We start from the raw sequence: 21,306 nt of genomic DNA on the forward strand, positions 1-21,306 counted from the left end.
GCTGTACTTCGACCCTGGCAGCACTTAATCCGCTGCCAGTATTTTTTCTTGGGAGCGGACACGTAGAACCTAGCAACCTCTGCCATTAAGCATTTGGAAGCTGCTTATAAATAGAAGTCACTATTGTTTAATTATTGGCGAGATATAATGTGCTGCATTGCTAAGTATAAAACGAAAATGTCCATCATTAGGGTGTGTGGGGAGTTGCTATTGTCCATCAATTACCACGTGGAAGCTGGCAATCTCTCCAGGAAACTGTGCCAACATTTGTGTTAGTCACTGGGCACTGAGCAGCAGGAAATACCCGTCACTGGCCCTGTAGAGGGCGGTAATATCTGCTGCCGGCCAGGAGACGATATATCTACAAAAGTTTTTTTAAATGTGCTTTTGAGTGGTGTTTGAAGCATATTAGCTGTGGTTATGATATTTAAAAATTAAACGGATCTTTAATAGTGCACACTGATCAAGTACCGTTTAAAATAAGTTCCTTCCTGGATAAACCCCAAAATCCACGTTGGACAATTGTGGTGTTTGAATTGTACTTTAAAAATGTACAATTTTCAGTAACTTTGAAAAATGTTTTATTAAAGTAAGATCCCTAAATGACCCATATAAAAATGTCAGGGGCACTCCTTCCTTTGCACCAGAGTTATAGATCATTTGTTCTGGTTTGTGTAGTTCATAAAGACCTGGCTGGAACCAGTGAACTAACGTAGAGGCGCCAATATAGGCTACATCCTAGTCCGCCCTGATGGGGCAGCTCTAAAACCACCCTCCACCACTGTAGCCCCTTTGGTGAAGCTGGTGCCAGAGTCTTTGTGGAAGACTTCCCCCAGAGTGGGTTTGGCAGCAGATACCCGAACCCCCTCTCGGAAAATATGGTGATCCTGCTGTATATCATATGGATCTGAAGAAGAGGGTCATAGATGAGAGGCCAACTCAACACGGCACAGTGCTGTACCGGCACTGCGGGTGGTTAGATCACTTGCCACCTTGTTGTGGTGCAGGTGGGAGCGAAAAACGCAATCAGGCAGCTCCTGGGGAGTTTGAATGGTGACTATTGCGACACCACCAGCGTGTTTTTACCTACTATAGTCTCCCTTGTTGGAGAAGTGGATCACACTGAGCAGCGCTTCCACCGGTAGGCCATTGCTATTTAAGAAAGGTAGTGGAATATCGCAGCCCATGGCGATGGGGTCGGGGAAAGACCTACACTTTTAGTGGGTGGCTTATTGCTGCTGAATTTGCAGGAGACTCACATGTTGAACCTTGACAGGGTTTTGGAGATCCCGTAAGGTGCAGAGGAAGTGGAATGGCCGGTGGCCAAGGGCGCCTTCGGTGGACTGTCCCTCCAAAGCAACGACAAAGATGGCAGTATCATGGAGGAGGAACGGCACTTCCTGAAGGGAGGCCAGTGGGTGAAAGCATGCAACACCAGAGGTTGCAACAGATGGGGATAACTGCCGAGTCTGAACAAAAGACGGTTTCAATTGCAAAAGGTTGTTCCTCAGTTGATGCTTGCTAAGGGGAGGAGGATGGTGTCTGTGTCACAAGTCGACAAAAGGCTCAGGAAACTGACACCCTAGTAGAAATCTGCAGTGGTTTATGTTTGCTAGTGGTTCTGGGTTACAGACAATGTTATAGTCACATGGTGTTGGTCGCAGGGCTACTCTGAAACACTTGTGTATGGGCGCGATACAAAAAATATATCATGCTTGGTTTCTGTGATGCTGCGGGTGGGATGTTGGGATACCTGCGTGAGTTCTACACAAAAGCGTTGTAGGAAGGTGCAATTACTCTATTGTCCAAACCTAACCCCGGTTTCCTCTACATTCCTTTTCTGGTGGGAGGGACACAGGTGTTCTCAAGATGGATCTGGACTTCAGATTAGTGTAACTAAGTCAGCGGTATGGTAGTAGGATGGGCAAGTGTATGAAATGGTCAGTTGCCCGCGCTCCCAACCTGGGCCAGCGGTTATCCATATTGGGGATCAGCCGCACCACAAACATTGGCTGGTAGTGGCAGTTCCAATTGCGTGGAACACGCCTACAACTCCCAGGAAGGTCACTGCATCCGTGTCACTCTCACGTGTTATTTTAGGTCCGTCACGTAGACTCATCGGGATCAAAACTATGTGGTGAGCGAGACTGACAGTGTTTCCGCATTCAGGGAGCACTTCCCAACCATTCATTCATGCCCAGATTGTTCCTTCACCGCCTTGCCAAGCTCCATCACAGTGTACCCAGCGTCGGCACTGCTATGCCTTTCCTGCTTGGTGGTCGCTGGAGGAACTGTTCAATGGATCTCCGTCTCCTGCTCTGGACCCCCTAATCTGTAGGACATGGAACCCAACCTCCCCTTGTGGAACTCTTACCTGTGGACTTTCTCCTGCTGTGCCTGGATCTGGCTTTTTGGAGTTTGGATTGGCAACATCGTGTGCTCGTGTTGCGTCTGCATGCTGTCCGGTTGGTGTGGACTCCTGATCTGGCTCTACATTCCGCTCCCTGCTGATTTCATCACTAATCCACCCACAGGTGCGGTGCATTGAGAGGGTATCCCTACAAAATATCCCCACCAAAAATATCGCCGTACATATGGCCGTTTGTCTCGCCACAGGCAATATTTTTGGGTGGGATATTTTGTGGGAGCGGGGGTGTCCCACGCATATTTTAAAATAATGTGGTGGTTGCGGGGGTGTCCCCCGCAGGGTCCATGGGTAAATATCGCCGCAAAAATATGGCGATATTTTTGTGGGGATATTAACACATGGAACCACTGAGAAACTGTAGTGGGAGGGTCTCATGGAGGGGCTAAAACCACAATTGCTGTGTTATTGTTTGCTGCCTCGGGAGAAGGTGGTCAGCTCCTGTTGGAGCATCCTTTCCTATCCTCCTCTTTCCCGGGCGTTAATTACGGGCTTGAAGTGAAGGAGCAAGGAAAGTGTATGGGGGCCACTATCTAGGTACTAATTTCCCAACAGAAATACATCTATCGACAGACGTCACTGCAACGGTTTTCCTACTTCTGTGACTTCAGTGCCAAAATACTGTTTTCATTGTGAGCTGTATCTCTGTTACCTATTGTAAAAAAGAGATCAAAACCAAATACCTGTCTTCACAGGGCCTTGAGGATACACAGGGAAGCCAGTGAGATTACAAAGATGTCTGTGGGAGTCAGCTGAAGGCCTTCTCATTCTGCACGGCCTCAAGGCTGGATCACGCCTTGCCTGGGGGCGTGGGGGAGGGGAGGGGGGAGGAAAAATACTTGTAAAATAATGCACGATGAAGCCGGTCTAAGGTAACTGTCTAGGCCAGCTTTGGAAAAGATGAGGGGAGCTCAAAATATGTCGAGCTTTGAGAACTCTGGTCAAGTTTATGGGAAGTCAGTGACGGCCAGGGATGCCTTTCCATAGGATTGAACCTAGAGTGCCACAGGATGTCTCCACCACCAGTATTATATATATGGCAGGGCTGGTGGAACTGGGACGCTCTCCCTCCCCCCACTTCCTTTCCAAGAGCGGGCAATGAGACCCTTTGTGGGATCAGAGCGCTGCCCTTTCGGAGGTGAATCACCACCTGGGCCAAGACGTGGCATATGTAGGTGTGTATCAGAGGTGTGGGGGGGGAATCTTTGCCAGGCACCTTTTGGGGGGGTGAAAGGGCGTCACGGGGGAACACAACCCACCTACTGGTAGGCAAAGAGTCTGCCTTCACAAGCAGTGTGCCGGGCAGTGCAGGAGTAGCATAGCCCACCGGAGTGAGTTGCGGAAATGAAACCGCAGAGAGGTAAACGCGAGGGAATACAATCTGTGAAGCGTCTGCAGCTGGGCTTCTCGATCTGCTTAGAGAACCTCTCTCAGCCAATGTGTATGGCCATTTTTCAAAATGTTGACATAACATGGCCCAGATATAAACACGTTCTCTCTTCTTTATGCGTTGAATGGAAAGTGCTTTCAAAACTCATCTCTTAAAAGGTTTCTCTCGGATGAGCACCCAAAGGGTTCCTTGTATTTAAATAATGCACAATTTGGCAGTGTCTCTTAAAACAAGGTTTCGTTTCAGAAAATACCCCAAATCCTCCTTTCAAACTTTTGATCCATTTTATTAAAAAAAAAACTTCACTTGTTTTAATCATAACGTTTATGCATTTCATTTCAACCCAAGGGTCAAGGCTCCTCTGGGCAAAGCCCACTGAATGGCTTATGCAGGATGCACATGTGCAGGGTCGGCCATTCGCCACCCTAATGAGCCACCAAACATACAACCCCCTCGACCTCCCGCCTTTGCCAGTCTGACTTGCACCCCTTTATTTCAGATCTTGTACTAGCCCTCAAAGTATGCACTTCTTTGCAGGGTTGGACTAGGACAAAATTGTATCCAGTGATATTAACGAATATAAAATAAATAACTTTTACGAATATAAAATATTGAAAAAACACCCAATTTTATATTAAAAATACATGTGGGGTAAGGGATTCAAACGGGTGGGGTTGGGGTTATAATAGGGAAACAGGGATTAGTGGGGACCCCCAAAATAAAAAATTATTCAGTATTTTTACGCTAATTTCGACTCATTAAAGTTTTAGTTATTACATTTTTCGTTAACACCACATAGATCCGGACAGAAATAGTGCAAGGCTCCAAAAGGAAGTGGCCCACATCCGCAAATGTGAATTTTTGTAATAGATTTCGTCTATAGTACATGCAAGCACTTTGTTATAATTTCTGATGCATTTCAAAGCACCCTGAGTCAGTTACTTAGATCAAAGCTACCAGTAGAACACTGCACTAAATCATCACACTGGCCCCCAAAAGCGGCCTACACGAACCTATTATGCTGACGCTTTGGGTAGCGCCCTCTACAGGCCAGACCAAGCCTACTTAGGTGTTCCTTGCGTCTGTGCAGTCTTTCCACCTTCCTGTGCCCAGTCTCTGCTTCTATGCTCTCCCACCTGCCCTTTATTTCGCACCCAGAGACATTTCTCTAGATTGTTGGCAGGGTACTCACTTGCGTCGAAAGCGGCCTTCAGAGCCTGGATGTCGGTGGCCACACCCGAAATCCTGTAGATGCCCACCTCCTCAATGCCACGCTTTTCCACCTCTTCCACGCACTGACGCACAATGTAAGGCACTTTGGAGCGTTCGCGCCTGCAGGAAGAAAAGAGGTCCATTACTAAACTGTAGATACTGCTAGGACTCCATGTGCGCATGCATTACTCAGGTTACTGGGCTGGCGTGACAGATGGGTCATGTTAGAGTTCTCCATCAAGTCTTCACACAAATGGAACACAGAAGTAATCCATGCATGAACTGCAGACCCCATTCAATCACCACACCTGATGGGCACCCTAGTACAGCTCGTCATATTGCATGCCCCTCGATGCCACCAGCAGCAGTCCCTGCTACTAATGCTGGAGTCCCAGATAATACTTGCAATGTTCATCAACCGTGACCGGCAGCAAATGGCATCCAAATACTGGCATTACACCTCAACCCCACGGTACCGGAAGTAACATCTGGAGTAATGGCATGCAATATCCCAGTGGTTCCATTACCAGGATCCACATTCAGTCCTTGCAATTCCTCGGTCTCTTGACCTACACCACCGTCAGCTACCCCATTAACAATAGCACACGTCTTCTACAGTACACAATGCACATTGTTAAAGTGATTTGAGAGTTTGTTGGGAACTGTTGGTCTTGTGCTAGTGTGTGTCGTCGCTCATTGAAGCAGATCACAGCGAGACCGAGAGACTGCAAGGACCCTCACCCGAGGAGAAGAGGCACCACCCTCAACCATTGCCGACTATAGGAGATGCAATTCCAACCATCCGGGAACACGCTACCCCTGCATTTGCCTTGAGAAAGACCTCATAGGTTGAAACACGTGTCGGCACTAATGGAATAGAAGTATATCACATATTCTGTAACACATGTAAAGATTAAGCAAAGAATATGCTTGTCACAAGAGTGACATCACATGTCGGGAGAAAAAAATGTTGAAGGAAAAATAAATCAACAAGTGTTGCAAACACCGAACGTGTGTGGAAATTGATACTCATTGGACACTAAGGAACCACTGTCCAGCGCTTATTTGCAGATATTGGATCTCAGTCACCCAGAACAACTTTCACACTAATCCTGCGACCCTAACACAGTTTTGCAAATGGATCCAACTCCTGACTTGGGGCACCCGCTGCAGTTCTAGAAGTGGGACTAGACCCAGGGCTGCAAGTGCACTTCACCCCTTGCTGCTGCAACACCGAGACAACGCGCTGTGCTATATACATCCGCACATGGGCCCATGGTCCTTTATACATTAGTACATGAGCAGCAGTTGCATCCAATTGTTCTTTGTCTATGGGTCACCCAATCACCCCGCCCTGGTTAACCCCTTCCCTGCTTTTCCCAAGCCCCGGCCTCAGCTCCTGTCACCTGTTCAGCCGGTGATTCTGGAAGCCTGTGTTCCAGGGACTAGATGCAGTTCCAGGCTGCGTGAGAGGGAAGGAGTGGTTCAGTGGAAGGTGGTTGGGGGCTCTGCTACTCTGCATCTCGATTGTCTACAAAAAAAAAACCGTCCTTGATGCACCACGTCCCTGTGTCCGAAAGATACCAACAACTAGGTCAAGGTGACAACCTCGGCTATCCTGACGAAGCACTGTGAGGCAGTAACATGTGCTGAGGATGACAGCGTATGCACACTGGCCCAGCGCATAGGAGAGCCCCTGCACCCCATGTTAAAGAAACACTGCAGGGGAACGTTGCCTCGTTGCCCCAAGAAGATTTCTCCTGAGCTAGTCACCACGCCCTGACCCAAAAGCAGAGGCGGATTTGCTTTTAAAAAAATCTAATTAATTTTAGGGATGGTGTAATTTTATAGAAAATGTGTAAAGAATCTGTCCAACAAAACCAACAATTCCGAGGCTTTCACATGGAAGACTGCCAATTCGACTGGTGTATGGTATGCGAGAATCAATTTAATCGGATCTATAAAGACACTGCAGAATCTCCCATGCTTGAAGGTTTTAACAAGGACTTGCACCCACCACTGTACACTGGCGCTGACCTGCAGATCAATAAAACAGAAAAGTGTACAGTGACTTCCACATGACAAGCTCTCAAAGAAGCTGAGAAGAGATCCTCTACTGTGGAGAGAGAGTTGGCGAGTATGTGGGGGTGAAGAAGTTCAAAACCTACTTGTGAGGGAGAGAATTTACGATAATCAGTGAACATAAGCAGTTGACAGTTTCCGCCATGGATGGAATTTCACAGAGGAGGAGGTCTGGATTTCAAGATGGTGCATGCGAGTGGTCGAAAGACTGCAGTAGCTGGTGCCATGTCAAGGAATGCCATCCCCTGTGTGATGGAGCAGAATACAAGTGATGACAGCGAGAAAGATGAGAGATTTTTCAAGTATGGAAATGCCTTCAAGAAAATTTGTAGGATGAATACCGCCAAGAGGATGAAGCATATGGAAAAGTTGTGAGGTATGAGCGAGATGCGTGGCCAACTGAAGGGCTTGAAGATAATTTCAGGTGTTACGTGAGTTCCAAAGAAAGGTTTTTGGTAAGGGGCTATTACATTTTTGTTCCTGCGGGAATGAGAGAGAAGGTAGATAATTCAGCCCGTAAGGTTCATCTTGGCATATGCAAAACAAAGGGTCTCCTATGAAAAGGCCAGTACTATGGCCTTGTCAAGAGGCAGTGACAGCCTTTCTCAGCTAAAGGCAGGAGATGAAGGAAAACCAAAGCCAACCCTATTCTATCCTCGAATGGGGCAATAGCAACAGAGAAGAACAGAAGTCAATTCATCCCCCTTTGTGCATCTGTGCTGACCAGATTTTGCTCGGGGCCTGCTTCAAATAAATATGAACAAGTCTCCTTTCTTTCCCCGAAGGCCTTGCGAGTGACCGGACGAGGACCAGAATGCTGCGCGGAGCGAGAGACAGCTGGGTGTGAGCATGGTACGCGGCAGAACGCGCCGCCAGCAGGAGGAGAAGCTGTTTACCCATAAAGGAATCACACAGAGCTCCCAACCCAACAGAGAGAAACACCCCATTGGGCCCCTAGACCACTGGGGATAGGCTCGAGTGGCATACCCGTCCCTACCCTTGAGACGTACCAGGAAATTCCTTCGAGCAGGACCCAGGAACATAAACCTCTATATCGGCCTTCATCGGCCACTGGATTCAGTATGAGGCGAGCCTGTGAGGAGAGTGGGGATGGGGCTTGGGCCCTGCCTTCTAACTTCAAGCCAAACATGCACACCCTAGGTAGGGAATACTTAGCAAATCACAGCAGAGGGAGGAGATTTTAATCCAGGAAAAGGAAACAGGAAATGTGGGTGATTTGGGCGAGGTCAGCGGTGGGGGTGCACCAAGAGACCAGCAGGAAGAAGCAGTGACTTGTGGAGGAATATGCATAGAAGGTGAGGTGTTGGTTTAGGAGTGATGGCTGTTCTGCAGTTTGAGTGTGCACACTTGCGTGGCGATTGAGTAGAGTGAGTTAGTGTAAGGAGAGAATGTGAAATAGTTGGTACAGGGTGGTAAAAGGGCGTTTTTGTAGTCTGGAGGGAGAAGGGTATTAGTGGTGGGAGGAGAGTAGAAGTGTTGGGACGAGAGTGGTAGGCAGAGAAAGGAGGAGGAAAGGCGGTAGTAGTTGAGTGGGAGACGAGTTATCAAAGGGTGGAGGCAGGAGAAAAGAGGAGTGAAACAGAGGGAGAAAAGATTGGAAGGGAGGAGTCAGGGGAGAGAATGTGTTATAGTAGAAGGGTAAGGTGACAGTGGATGGGAGTGAAACCAGCTAAATTCCACAGAGAAAAATAAGGCACGCCCCATCCCAATTGGAACACTAACCCTTAGTAAGAGTAAGAAAAGGTAGCAAGTCCCTGCAGGAGTCAGTGAGCCTGCATTTAGGGGAATCATCGTGAGCCCCCATCAGCTATTAGACATGTTGGTGCCACTCAATTTTAAGGTAGTTTGTGATGCCTGTGCCATAATAGTGGTTGATCTTTCATCAAAGTGGCAGAAGGTGAGGAAAGAAATTAGCTCTAGAAGAATAATATCGTTTTTAGAATCTTCGTTTTAGAAGGAAGCATTTTTGCGGTACAATGGAAAATAACATTCCACCATCGCACCGTCCCATCCAATGGGAAATGCGGTCATGGAGAAATGGAACCTGAAACGTATGGATGACCTCTGCATCTTCGTGGGTACCTGGGGGATTGGGCTATAGTGGTCATGGAATGTTTCCCAGCACAGGCTGGCGCCACATAATTAAAACCGGGGTTTTCCCATTTGAGGTCTTGCGAAGGTGTAAACCCAGCACCGGGCTATGCCCCTGTGTGATTAACAGGTCCACGATTGTGGATGTGGTTGTGCATGAGGTCCGTGAGAGGATTCAATGAGAGGGCTGGAAAGCTAAGGTGTGCCACAACTGACTGCAGTGTGTGCAAGAGGTGACGGCACCCAAGGGAGACCCCCAAGAGCGACTTAAAGTGGTTCCCAAAGAATGTTCCAGGTTCTCCGAGAAGATGGCAGTTAGAGAGGTCCTGGGTGGTGCCGTGCAATTACAGAATGTGAAAGTATGGAACAAAGAGAGAGTGTTGTTGGTTCTGTCAAGAAAGTAGTCCCCGGGAGGAGGATCCTGTTTGTGTCGCTAATGGGAAGGAGGCGTGGTATATATACACACACACACACGAGCAGCAACAGCATCTGATGGTTCATTGCCGGTGGTTTGTCACAACACCCACCCCGGTTACCCCTTCCTCGCTTCCCCTGACCGCGGCACCAGCACCACCCAGCTGTCCAGCCGGTGATTCGGCCAGCCTGTGTTATAGGGCTTTGACAGTGTTCCATCCTGCCTGAGAGCAAGGGAGAGAGGTTGAGTCGAAGGTGGATGGGGGCTCTGCTACTCCGCACAGGGGCTGTTTCTGTACCGCTACCTTGATTGTCTACAATAAACATGTTCTTGATGCACCTCATCCCTGCGTCCAGTTAATACTCAGCCAGTGTACCTAAATCCCGCCTTAAAGCATCGTTATGCATACCTGGTAAAAGGCACCCAATCTCCACTCACTATTTCTCTCATGTCCCTCCCAGTCAAATGTTAACGACATGCCCCTTGGCCAGACCACCTGCTCAAATGATGTACACCACTGCCTGATCCTTTCATGAAAAGGCCTGTACTAGGAGACAGACTGTACATTTGTGCCCCTCCACTCCGTATATTTCCCCCCCAAGTTACACAATGGGATCTGTAGATGTTGGAGGAAAAAAGCTGGGAGATCAGGTAGAGGGTCTCTAGAAAAGCGAGCGAGTGGATGGTCTTCGTGATCCTCGTGACTTAGACGCGCAAGATTGAAAGAGATTGCAATGAACGAAGTGCTGGATGAATGAACACATGGACTAGTAAAGGAACATTAACTAGACAAACTCATGAGGAGCAAACCATCTCTTCTCACATTTAATTGACCTTCAGTTGTTTCTACAAAGTGATTTTTCACAGAAAAGCGACTACAATTTCCATCGACCTACCATTTTAAAAACACTTAATTACATTTCCTTTAAAAAATAAAAAGTAAAACTTTTTTTAAAAAGGGGGAAAGAGGAAGGCTTTGGGGTTCTCCTCCAAACTCAAGGGAGCTTTAAGAGTGTGTCGAGTGTTCTACATATGGATGGACCCGTCTAAAAGTCGAGTCGACTTTCCCTGTATTACACCTGGGGATGGAACCGTGTGCCGAGAGTGGTAGGTTAACAAAAAACGAACGCTATCACAGAGTCCTACAAAGCAGCAGTTGCTGAAAACAAACGTAACGCTTTGGTTGATATAGTATTTAAAACCTTACACACAAAGTAGAGGAACATTGCAATACTTTCCCCTTTCTCATGAAAAGTGCCCCATACACAATGGGGCTCCTTTCTGCAGCTGCACATGGCCGCTCTTTACATCTCTCCCCTCAGTCCTTAAATCCCTGGCCAGCCTAATCCTAGACTCAAGAAGTAGTGGCCATGCCCAGCGTTAGGCTGGGATCCCATCCGCGATGAAGCATGGCCAGCAATGGAGAGCAGCTAATGACAGTGCAAGGTTGGGGAAAAAGAAGGACATCAAATGGAATGAGAGCAAATGAGTTGCAGTATAAACACACGCACTGCTGGTCTGAGCCAAAGTAACTTGGGAGAGGACAAATTAAAGACTGCAGATCTTACACCCATCTCGGTTATAGGGCTGCATGTCTTGCGGTCACTGGATTTGGAAAATCATGTCTGCCCTTACTTTTCATCCTCTGGTTGAATAGAGTCCCTGTGTCATAACACTGAAGTAAGGGGTGCGGCCAGAGTGGCGATGACATAGTGTGGAAGGGGGGGCATGCAAGGAAGGAGAGGAGCGGCCCTCACTTACTTTGTGACGACACTGATTTTCACTCCGAATACCCCGGTCTGCTTTTTGGATGGAGTCCGCTTCAGGCTCATGTCTCGGCTGGTAAACTTCATAGAGAACTCCACTTTGATCTGAAGAGAAGAGGGGGGGGGTAAAGCAAGGAGCAGACGGAGAGGGTGGAGGTTTGAAAGAGAGAAGCGAGTTGGGAAAAGGGGAAAGGAGCAAAGGTGAGATGGGCCGTGATACACGGAGAGGATGAGAAATGACAAAGGAAGGAGGGCAGGGAAAGGATGCGGCAGGAGGGCGATTATGGGAGATTAGAAAAGATGGTGGAGGAGGATACAGGAATGGACAGCAAACAAGGAGTGGCAGTGACAGAAAGAATGGGAGGTAGAGCAGGAAAGAGTGGGGGTGAGGTGGAGGGAATGGGGTTGACCGACGAACAGGTAGAACATGGACAGAACAGTAAGGAGTGGTCAGTGAGGCAATGTGTGATTAACAGTGAAGGAGGTTTGAAGAGTGATGAGAGAAGAAGGAAAAGAAAAACAAGCAAGTGGAGAAAGTGCGGGAGAGGATGAAAAAGAGGGAGAATACATGCATAATTGGTGGAGTAAAAAAGGGAGAGTAAAGTGAGATGGGTTAGTCGCCCAGTAAAGAAATATGACAAATGGGACAGTGAAGGCAGGGAAAGCCCCAATGTGGGGAGACAGGAGGAAGGGTATTTAATGGAGGAGAGGTATGAGAGATTGAGAGGAAAAAAAACAGGGTTGTTAAAACTCTTCCACCTAGGCCACACAAAATACATGCTTACCACCTACCACTTCATAGGCAGAGGTCAGTGACAGGAGATAACAAAAAAAAGTAACCATTGGTCATCAAACAGCAAGTCGGACTCGCGTCACAGTTTTGAGGGAGCGTGCCTTATCCCTGAGAGGTGGCACGGAGCATGAAGGGGTGGGAGACTGGAGTATGTGTATTTAAGCGCTGGGTTTCATATAGAACATGAGTGACCAGCTCGATCTTTCTTCTGCTGCATGGTGAGAGGTCAAGGGAGGTGGGGGAGACACCACTCTGCCCATGATACCCTAATTGCTCTCCAGTGGTTAGCAGGGGTTCCAGCCATTAAGATTGTTTTGTCGCACTTGCAACCAGAGATGCCCGACATATTGTCGCAATAGAAGTTAGACCATTTCCGATACATTCTGAGATTCAAACACGTGCATTGCAGGAAACAAAAAACTCAACCGCAGTCCCTTAACTCCGGAAGCTAGCATGAGGCTGTCCATGATTGACCTCCTTTCCTTTTAGTTTTGGCTACAAGGTGGTGTTTTAGCACCTCCTATAAGCCAAAACTAAGGCATTTGAGTACAGGTAGTGAGAGACGGCAGATGAATGGGACACAATGATTGTATGGGTTGTTTCGGTATTTACCCAATCATTGACTGGCCATGGCCATGCTAATCCCTATGGCCATTTCCACACACTTCCCGCTCCTCCGCACACAAAACACACCCTCCCGGATTTCTTTGAGCGAACTTTATCAAGCCTTAAAATCAAACTTTGCACTCCAAGTGTGTCAGTTTTATTTCGAACCAGTCTTCTGGGAGCTAATGGCTTCATTGGTGCTGTAAACGGCTTCTGGTGTAATAAAAATGTCTTAACTAGGTCTGCCTTTAGCCACTTAGAAGCAGTATGCCAGTCGTTCACTGAAGGCTTGTTAAAACCAAGCATTAGCAAAGCCAACAGTTTTGGCTTGTGTATAGTTTTAGATAGACATTTACCAGGCACTGCTATCATATGCCAAGGTACGTGCCCAATTTCAAGCTGCTACTACTAACGGCCAGTTAGTACCATTACTGCAATGACTGGCAAATACCTTCCCCCATATCTACACAAAAGCCAAAATCGCTGGCTTTACCAATGCTTGTTTAGTTTAGGGGAAAAATGGCAGCCCTCTGTGCTTGCATTGCCCATCGCCTCGGCTGTCTTCTAATGGTAATAAGAGGCTTTGCTCCTGCCTTTCCCGCTGAATTACCCTGGGATGGTGCAGCCTGCTGCAAAGCTCAGACTTCCCATGTGGACTCTGATCCAGGAGACTGGCCAGGCACGTATTTCTGCATCTCCGGCACGAACCCTCCTGGCTACGAAGCCCCCTTTATTCCTCACAAGGTTGCGGCTGTTCCAGTGCAGCCTTCTAATGCTGCCGCATGAATGGTAATCGCCTAAGCAGTGGCCGTGTGACGGGAGCGAACCTTCCCCAAGGATGTTCTTGGGATCAGAAAGATGGCCCTATTGTGGGACTGCAGTCCCTTCCCAAACTCACCCCTCCACCCTCTCCACACAAACACACAACCTTAAGAGGCACCCAAAAAACATTAGGCCATCCTGACCTAGGTAGTGGGTGAGCACTTTCTTTCTAGCAACCAACAGAAGGGTCCCCTAGTGCAGTGTTATGAACCAAACCTATTGGACAAAAGGTCGGTGGGAGCCTAGAGGCGCTGCCTCCGGAGATGTAGGCGCTCAATTAAATGCAGGCCATGCTTGACTCACATGAAAGCGTGTGCTGCTCACCAGAGAACATCCCTGCATTTCCAAAAGGGATGTTAACAGCCAGTCTTCCCTGGCGCACGGCTTCAGTAATTGGGGGAAAACACGAGGGTGGACTGCATCCGCCTACTTTTTTCATGGGGCCGACAGCACCCCCCTATAGCCCCCCCCCTCCCCGGTGCCTGGAATTCTAACCCAGGCCACGCGGAGGCTGTGAGGCAAGAAACTTAACAGGGAGACCACAAGAATCTTAGAGCAGATCGTCATGAAACATTCATATTGACTTTCTGCTGTACGGGGCTCATGGGTAGAGCAGGGCGTTCCCCCAAAATTGTTTCGGGGATGTTGTACGTCGACGACCTGGCCATATTCTATCACATGCTATCCGGGTTGCAGGGCATGTTCAATGAACTAGGGTTGTATGCAAATGATAATCAGCAAACGATGAATCTGAGCAAAACGCAAGCTATGCTGGTCTCACCAAAAAAAGTGAATAGATGGACAATCACGGTTAACGTTGGTACAATTGAATACATTGACGCATACAAATATCTGGGTCTTGAGAAGTTGAAGAAACCTGGGTATGGGGACATAATTGAATCCAAGGTTAGAAGGGCAAGAGAAAAACCTTGGTGTTTTGCCCTTCTACAAACTGTGGTTCTGCCTTTCAATACTCTATGGGGCTGGAAGCCCCAGTGAAGGGGGATCTGAAGTGGCTACATGTAGTAGCGGGCTGCTTTTGGAGAGCTGTATCGGGGTAATCGGGATCTACCTCAATTGAATATGTGCGACTCGAGCTCTGGTTGCTCTCTATGAAAGCACAGCTAATTTTCCAGAAGTGGTGCCCTGATGCTAAAGGCAAAGACTGCACCAGTTTGCCCCTTATTGTCTAAAGTGGGCGAGAGCTATGATCTTGACCAAGCTGGGGGTGTTTTAACCCCACACATTGAAAGTTTCAGGGAGCTGTGCAACAAAATTGATTGGTTCCGGGACTTCAGAAGAGGCGCCATCTTTGCTACCTTAAAAGGGGCGTTTAATGGCTGCCTTGCGAACTGGGATTGGCACTGCAACTACGATCCCCTTGCAAAAATAAAGGGCAACAGTTGTATGGCATCAGTAGTCCATTGGTACATGAAACCCTGAATGCTATCCGTCGCTCTGCCCTGACCCCACTGTACGCAGATTTCGTTTAAAACTGTACATTAACCAGTTACCAGTATGGGCGGTTTGCGGTGCTAAATGGAAGCTGCCCATGGATGTCAGATATTGCAGGATCTGTAAAGTGAAGGTAAATCGGGAGACTTAACGGGAGGATAGCTCAGGGGCAACGTGCTTGCCTCGGAAGCAAGACGATTCCCGGGTCCGTGGTTATAAACCTCTGGGTATTAAGCGCCTTATGAATAACCTATCATATCATGTGCTTACGGAATGCCTGTGTATGGGACCCCTATACATGATCCACTTGGGAGCCTTTGTGCAAGACTAGAACTCGATTAAATCTACCGAGTTCTGGGTGTTCTGTCTAAACACAGATTCCAACAAGGTCCATTTAGCACGTTATAGGGTTTGGAGAGGGGTTCTACCGTACCCACCTATCTGATCGTATGGAGCCAAATCCCTAAATGTTCAAATGCACACGTTCAAGCATGATATGTACATATGATGAACCTGATTTTTAGTCATACATAATTGCCACAGGATTTGTAATGATTGTGCAATTGTAAAATGAGATCAACTAATTCTGTGTGAATTGGATTTGATTTGTATTTTCTGCATTGTGATACGGTGGATTCGTACGTTGTGTGTGTTGTCAGTATTGTGTGTAAGTAATGTTGATTGTAAAAGTTCTTGTTGTAACCATGTACAATAAAATAAATAAACGTTTCTATTTAGCAAGCAATGTTTTAAGAACTAGTGCTCTCTTGGGAAAAGTGCATTTGTTCTGTGGACTTTCTTGAGTTGGGAAAGACATCTTAAAGTGAAACATGCAAATGTCTGTGAATTTACGTTCACTGCCTGTGACTCCCCACTGCATATGCCACTTTGCCACATAAACCCCCCCCCCCGTCCCCATTTAAAAAAAAACATTTTTAGGACTCGAGCCCTGCATTTCATGCAATTTGAGGCTATTCTTGACCAATGACTCGCTGGCAATGAGGCTCCCATCTATGTTTACTTAAGCTCGTTACACTGCCACTGAAGCGCGCCCTGTCCGCACTGGGCTGGGAATGCGCCATACAACACATTAACTTAATTTATAAAACAAAATAGGATGGAGTGCCAACGGGCATCGCTTACCCCGTTCATCTCTATTACATCCATCTGCCAATTCTTGGACTGCACCGTCTGCGGGTCCAGCTGTGGGATGGAAAGAAGAGAGGGCGTTAGTCTGGGAGTCTGGTGAACCGGTCCAGAGAGATGTAAACGTGCTCGCAGGTAGCGCCAAGCCATGTAAAATAAAGGCACATTACAAACATCTGGAAAACAAGCACCGTTTGTCACAAAACACCAAGAGCCGCGTTCGTGCGGCTACTGAATCCCGGGAAAGGCAGCAGTGTGATGGGAAGATGGTGTGTAGAACATACAGCAGGAAAAAGCAGAGCTGCCCACTTTATGCAATCATGGGAATCTTATCAGCATAGTGTTGCAGTAGCGCCTACTCACAAGGACGAAGTGTCAACGCGCTTTATAAAGCGCGCATTACTTTTAGTCAACTAAATGGCACCCAGTTGACCATCTTCAGGAGGAATAAAGACCGAGCTGGATGGGCAATGGGAACACATCTGTAAGACCATTACAACCACCGCTAAGAAGCCACCGATGCCAGAAAGAGGCACATGAAAGACTTCATTTGAAACAAACCGTGGACAAAGTTTAAAATGTTCACATTTATTTATGCGCTAAGGGTTTATATAGTAAACCCTTTACATATTACATGTAGTTACATTAATATGCACCAGATATACTTAACAGAATTTGATAAGAAGCATTAATTATACAAGAACTAATTATCTATATCAAAACAGTGCCGGCCCCAAGTCTGCCAGCGCCCCGTGCGAGAGAGGTGCGCCCCCCATCCAAAATTCTGACAGCACTGGACCTGGGGCGCCTGAGTCTAAGGGGCTGCCGGATGTGTCCGTCACTTATCGCGCCAACATATGCAGAAAAGCGGGGGACTCCGTGTTGTGCGGCTGAACTCAGCCCCCCTGCTGTTCTTTAATAGACACTGGGCCGGGCTCGGTTTCATGTAAACTTACGTTACTGAGCTGGATGGAAGGCGCCCTTTATTGGCCGCGTGGGCGGGCGCCCTTGTGCGGCCGCAGCCACGCGTGCACCTGGAGCCGGCGCAGCAAGCAGATTAATCACAGCTACTAAACAACCCTACATGTAAGAGCCTGGGGGGCAGAGAGCGTTGGAGACTGCTTCCTGACCCCCAGTTCTTCCCAGATGGCGAGCACTCCATCCAGTCAATAAAGTGACATGTGGTCTCTGCTCCACCCCATCCACTCCTCCCCTCCAGGGAGGTGCAGAACAATGGCCCATAATAGAGGATGGACCGGGATTTCCCAAGGGCCCAATCCCTCAGCCCCATCAGTACGGGATCAAGAGTGTGGGGGGGCTGGAAGTCAGACTGTTAAAAGAGATAGATAAGGATGGACAAGGTGTGACATACCTTACTTCCTTCCCAAACAATGCAAGTCTATTGGTGTGGGTGGTTGGTCACGGTTTATGGTCATTCCATCTAAAACCATTGCATCTAATGCATTCCATCGAAATGTTTCCATCTAAATAATTTCCATCTAATGCATTTTTTTTCTTTTTTTGGGTGTTAGGGGGGACCCCCCAAACTCCTGTGTTTTACCCTTTAAAGTCCACCTGAACAAAAATTAACCCTTTACCCCTCAAAAACATGCATTAGATGGACATTTTTTAGATGGAAACATTTCGATGGAATGGAATTAGATGGAATGGATTTAGATGAATTGACTAGATACCGTTGGTCACTCATTCGTATCAAGGGCCAAATTGAGGTGGAGCAGCGTGAGGGAAGAGATCACGGTGAGTGCATTCAAAGCTCAATGGGTGGGACGGGGACCAGGAATGGGACAGGGACAATTAGAGGATTATGTCGAGGCCCTTTTACAGAAGCGCAAAAAAACAGGGATCTTGGTAGAAACACGTAGGTGGCAACGATTTGAAGAGTAGGAAGAGGGCTGTTGCTAAAGGAGGCGATGGCCTCACTGCAGAGAGTAGCAGAACTCTTGGGGCTGGGATCATGTGGTCAGAAAAAATACCCAGATTCAAGTGGAGAGGGACTGAATCACACCACAGTGAAGAAATCCTGCAAATAGCCGAATAAAGCCATGGCCAGGTTTTGTAAAGGGATGGGTTTTTCACAAATACGACACAGCCTGATAAACCTGGACGCGCCTGAACATTATTTTGAAGATGGCGTCCCCTTGTCTCAGAAAGGCATGGACCTGTTTTTGTGGAATGTGGCCACCACGTTGATGGAAATGTGAGGTCTGAAGTAAGTACAACTAAGGGGAAGTTAAAGAAAGGTGTGAACCCCCCCCCCCCTTTGGCGTGGAGGTATGCAAGTGACCAATAGGATCGAACTGTCACAAGAAACGAGCTCGGGAGAATCAGAAGGGTTTTCACCCCATCTGCGGTAAAGACCCCTTTGAGGCCAATTGGCGAGGGGCCTTTAATAAAAATGTGTAAACCGGGCGCCACCTCCACCAACCTGCCGTCATGAATGGCGCTCCTCCAGCCCAGGATAACCTGCAGGGGCAGGCAGTAAGCGGAGACTTCCGGCTGGCGAGTTTTGGCCTAAAAGGAGTGTAATAAGTCTTGATGGAATTGCGAGGGAGAAGGAGGAAAGTTAAACTACCGGGCTGGCCACCGCTTAATTTTGGCTATCAATTTACAATATGCTAATTATTGCGCAAGAATTTAATCATGGTTGATTTGCAGTGATGTTAGCTTTTTATAGTAAAAATGAATGAAGAGCGTGGGATGTGTTTTTTAATGTAATAAACCTGTGGCCTTTTAAGCCACAAGCAAGATGGAGCCTCCGATTGCACCGCTTTTTGAGGAATGTTGCATGCCACAGGTATGGGGCCTTACTATGCCATTATGATGATGGCAAAGGGCGAGAAGTGGCCTAGTGCCTGGGTTAATAAAATGACTCCCTCAGGAACCCTGCCGCAGTTGGAAGAGGACCTATAGGCCCCCCCGCCCTGTAAATGGGTGCCCCCACAAAACTTACAGTAGTCAATATTAACGTTTCTGTGCCCTGAAGAAGAGAACCCCATTTCTGTGTAACATGCCAGCTGCACATCACTCAAGTGGCACTCGCATGTCTACGTTCACTGCACAAGAGAGCACCCCGCACCCCAAACATTAAGGCCCACACCACTGTGACCCCAGTGGATAGATGTGCCAGCTAAGCAGAGTCTGTGTGGGTACAGGCCACTGCATCATCTGATGACGCAAGCCCACGCTTCTCCATTCTCCAGCCCATGCAAACATGCGCAAGGCAAGCAAGCAGGAGCCACATGCTACCGACACTCATCCAGAAACAGCCTGGTCTTCCTTGGGAAACCTCAATGGGACGGTTGCCCGCCTTGCCCACACCGTGCACGGCGCTTCCAACCAGAAGAGGCAATGCTCTGCTTATGTCATGCAAAACATTAGAAGAGGCGAGGGTGAATATACAACTCAACGCAGCGGGACGTGCACCTTCCAATCATGTGCACTGGTTGGCCTCCAAAGCACGGCAGGTCTTTATAAGATCGGGTGCAAGCAGTGGTGGGCTGGGGACCAACGGAGGCCCTGGAAATAATTATCAAAGTGGCCCCATATAAAACATTTTCTGCAAGCCCATTGCTTTTCCTATGAGAAAAATTGGAAATAAAAAAAAAGGTTACCACACGAAAGTGGCCCAGGGAGAAGAGGCCTACTGGGAAATCTTCAGAGTTCCCTACAGGCCAGTCCCCCCCCCCCCCACACCGGTGCAAGAGGCCGAGGCAGGGTGCCTCTTACCTTTAAAGGCGCCCACCAGCCAACGTGCGCCCGACACCCTCCCATTCCTGTTTCTGGCGCTAGCCCAACTACCTCATGACGCTCGGCTTCCCTGGAAGTGGGGGGTGGGCGTTCCCCTGATGACTCGGCGACCACCGGCCCCAGGCCACTGACCACACAGCACTGGCAGTGTACTGGCCAAGAACTCTATAGCACCGCAAGACAGAAGCCTTTCACGGCCCCGCAGAAACATATGGACCGTTTAGAGGAAGAAGCATACACACTGGGGCAGTATAAGGGGACTGTTACTGGCCGCACAGTCATTAGCAGTGTGGACAGCCAAAGCATACATACTATAAACATCAAGGAGCGTGATGCCTATTAGGATTTATTTGCCTAACTTCGGAATGCCAAAGTTAATCTGGCTTTGGGGCCATTACAAACCCGGTGGAGAATACGCCACGATATGTATAGACTGGGGCAAACTGTTCCGCTGTGGCCACCAATCAAGAGTCTTACATGGAAATGGGGAGGGTGAATGCCAGCTTGACCCGACAATGGCCAGTGCTGCGAAATGGGGCACCCATGGAGCTAGGAGGCACAGGGGAAGAATCTGGGGGCCCCGGGTGACGTGACATATATGTCTGTCTGTCTCTCTCTCTCTCTGCCATAAGCAGCTGTACAACACAAGGGAGGAGTTCGGGCACCCATTCTCCCGCCATTTGTTACACCCAAACACTCACCAAGAGGAAAACGCACCACGGGGCTAAAGCACCTAAGGGGTCAAGCCCAAGGACAGGAAAAGACAAAGGGAGAGAAGGGAGGCCACACCAAGGTGTGAATGGCCGTCCGTGCCAGCCGGCCAGAGGGGCAACAAGCCCACAGAATCATGCATAGCCTCCGGCTATGCGTGGGGAATAAAAGGAAGGAGCTGGAAGAGGGAATCCACTCCCAACAGAGCACCAGTGCACATCCCGCAAACGCAGGAGACTTTTCTTTTCCCAATCCCACCCATCCAGAAGGAAGAAGGGGAGAAGAAAGGGGAAAACAGGGCAACGAACATAGCCCACAAGGTTGTGGGAAGAAGATGGCAGCACGGGCCAGGTAGATGCCCCCTGGACCATGTGCCCAAAAGATAACATTGTTTATCCATGTGCGATTGTGATGAATACATTTACCAAAATATGTTTTATGATATATCACGCAATAAAAATCACAGCCTTTTATTGCCAACACAACGCCTCAGTCGTCATTGTGTAACACAAAGCAAGGTTGAGGCGTCAGCCTCCACAGATTATTCAAAGAGGCGGTGGCGTGAAGAGGCAGTGGGGCAAGCAATTATATGGACCAGACAAT

At 48.2% G+C, this 21,306-nt stretch overlaps 1 protein-coding gene across 7 annotated transcripts in view; it reads right to left on the minus strand.

The window, feature by feature from the left end:
• Positions 1 to 21,306, minus strand: part of ABR (ABR activator of RhoGEF and GTPase) — a 1,582,060-nt gene that overhangs the window by 23,140 nt on the left and 1,537,614 nt on the right. For all 7 annotated transcript variants that reach the window (XM_069615233.1, XM_069615235.1, XM_069615234.1 and 4 more), the window contains 3 exons: positions 16,222 to 16,281; positions 11,398 to 11,507; positions 5,008 to 5,147 (listed from right to left, as the gene is read on the minus strand). In XM_069615233.1, the coding sequence (XP_069471334.1) occupies positions 5,008 to 5,147; positions 11,398 to 11,507; positions 16,222 to 16,281 (310 nt within the window). The remainder of the gene's footprint in view (positions 1 to 5,007; positions 5,148 to 11,397; positions 11,508 to 16,221; positions 16,282 to 21,306) is intronic.

This window comes from Ambystoma mexicanum, chromosome 9 (assembly GCF_040938575.1).
Source record: "Ambystoma mexicanum isolate Mex_15411 chromosome 9, UKY_AmexF1_1, whole genome shotgun sequence".
NCBI lineage: Eukaryota > Metazoa > Chordata > Amphibia > Caudata > Ambystomatidae > Ambystoma > Ambystoma mexicanum.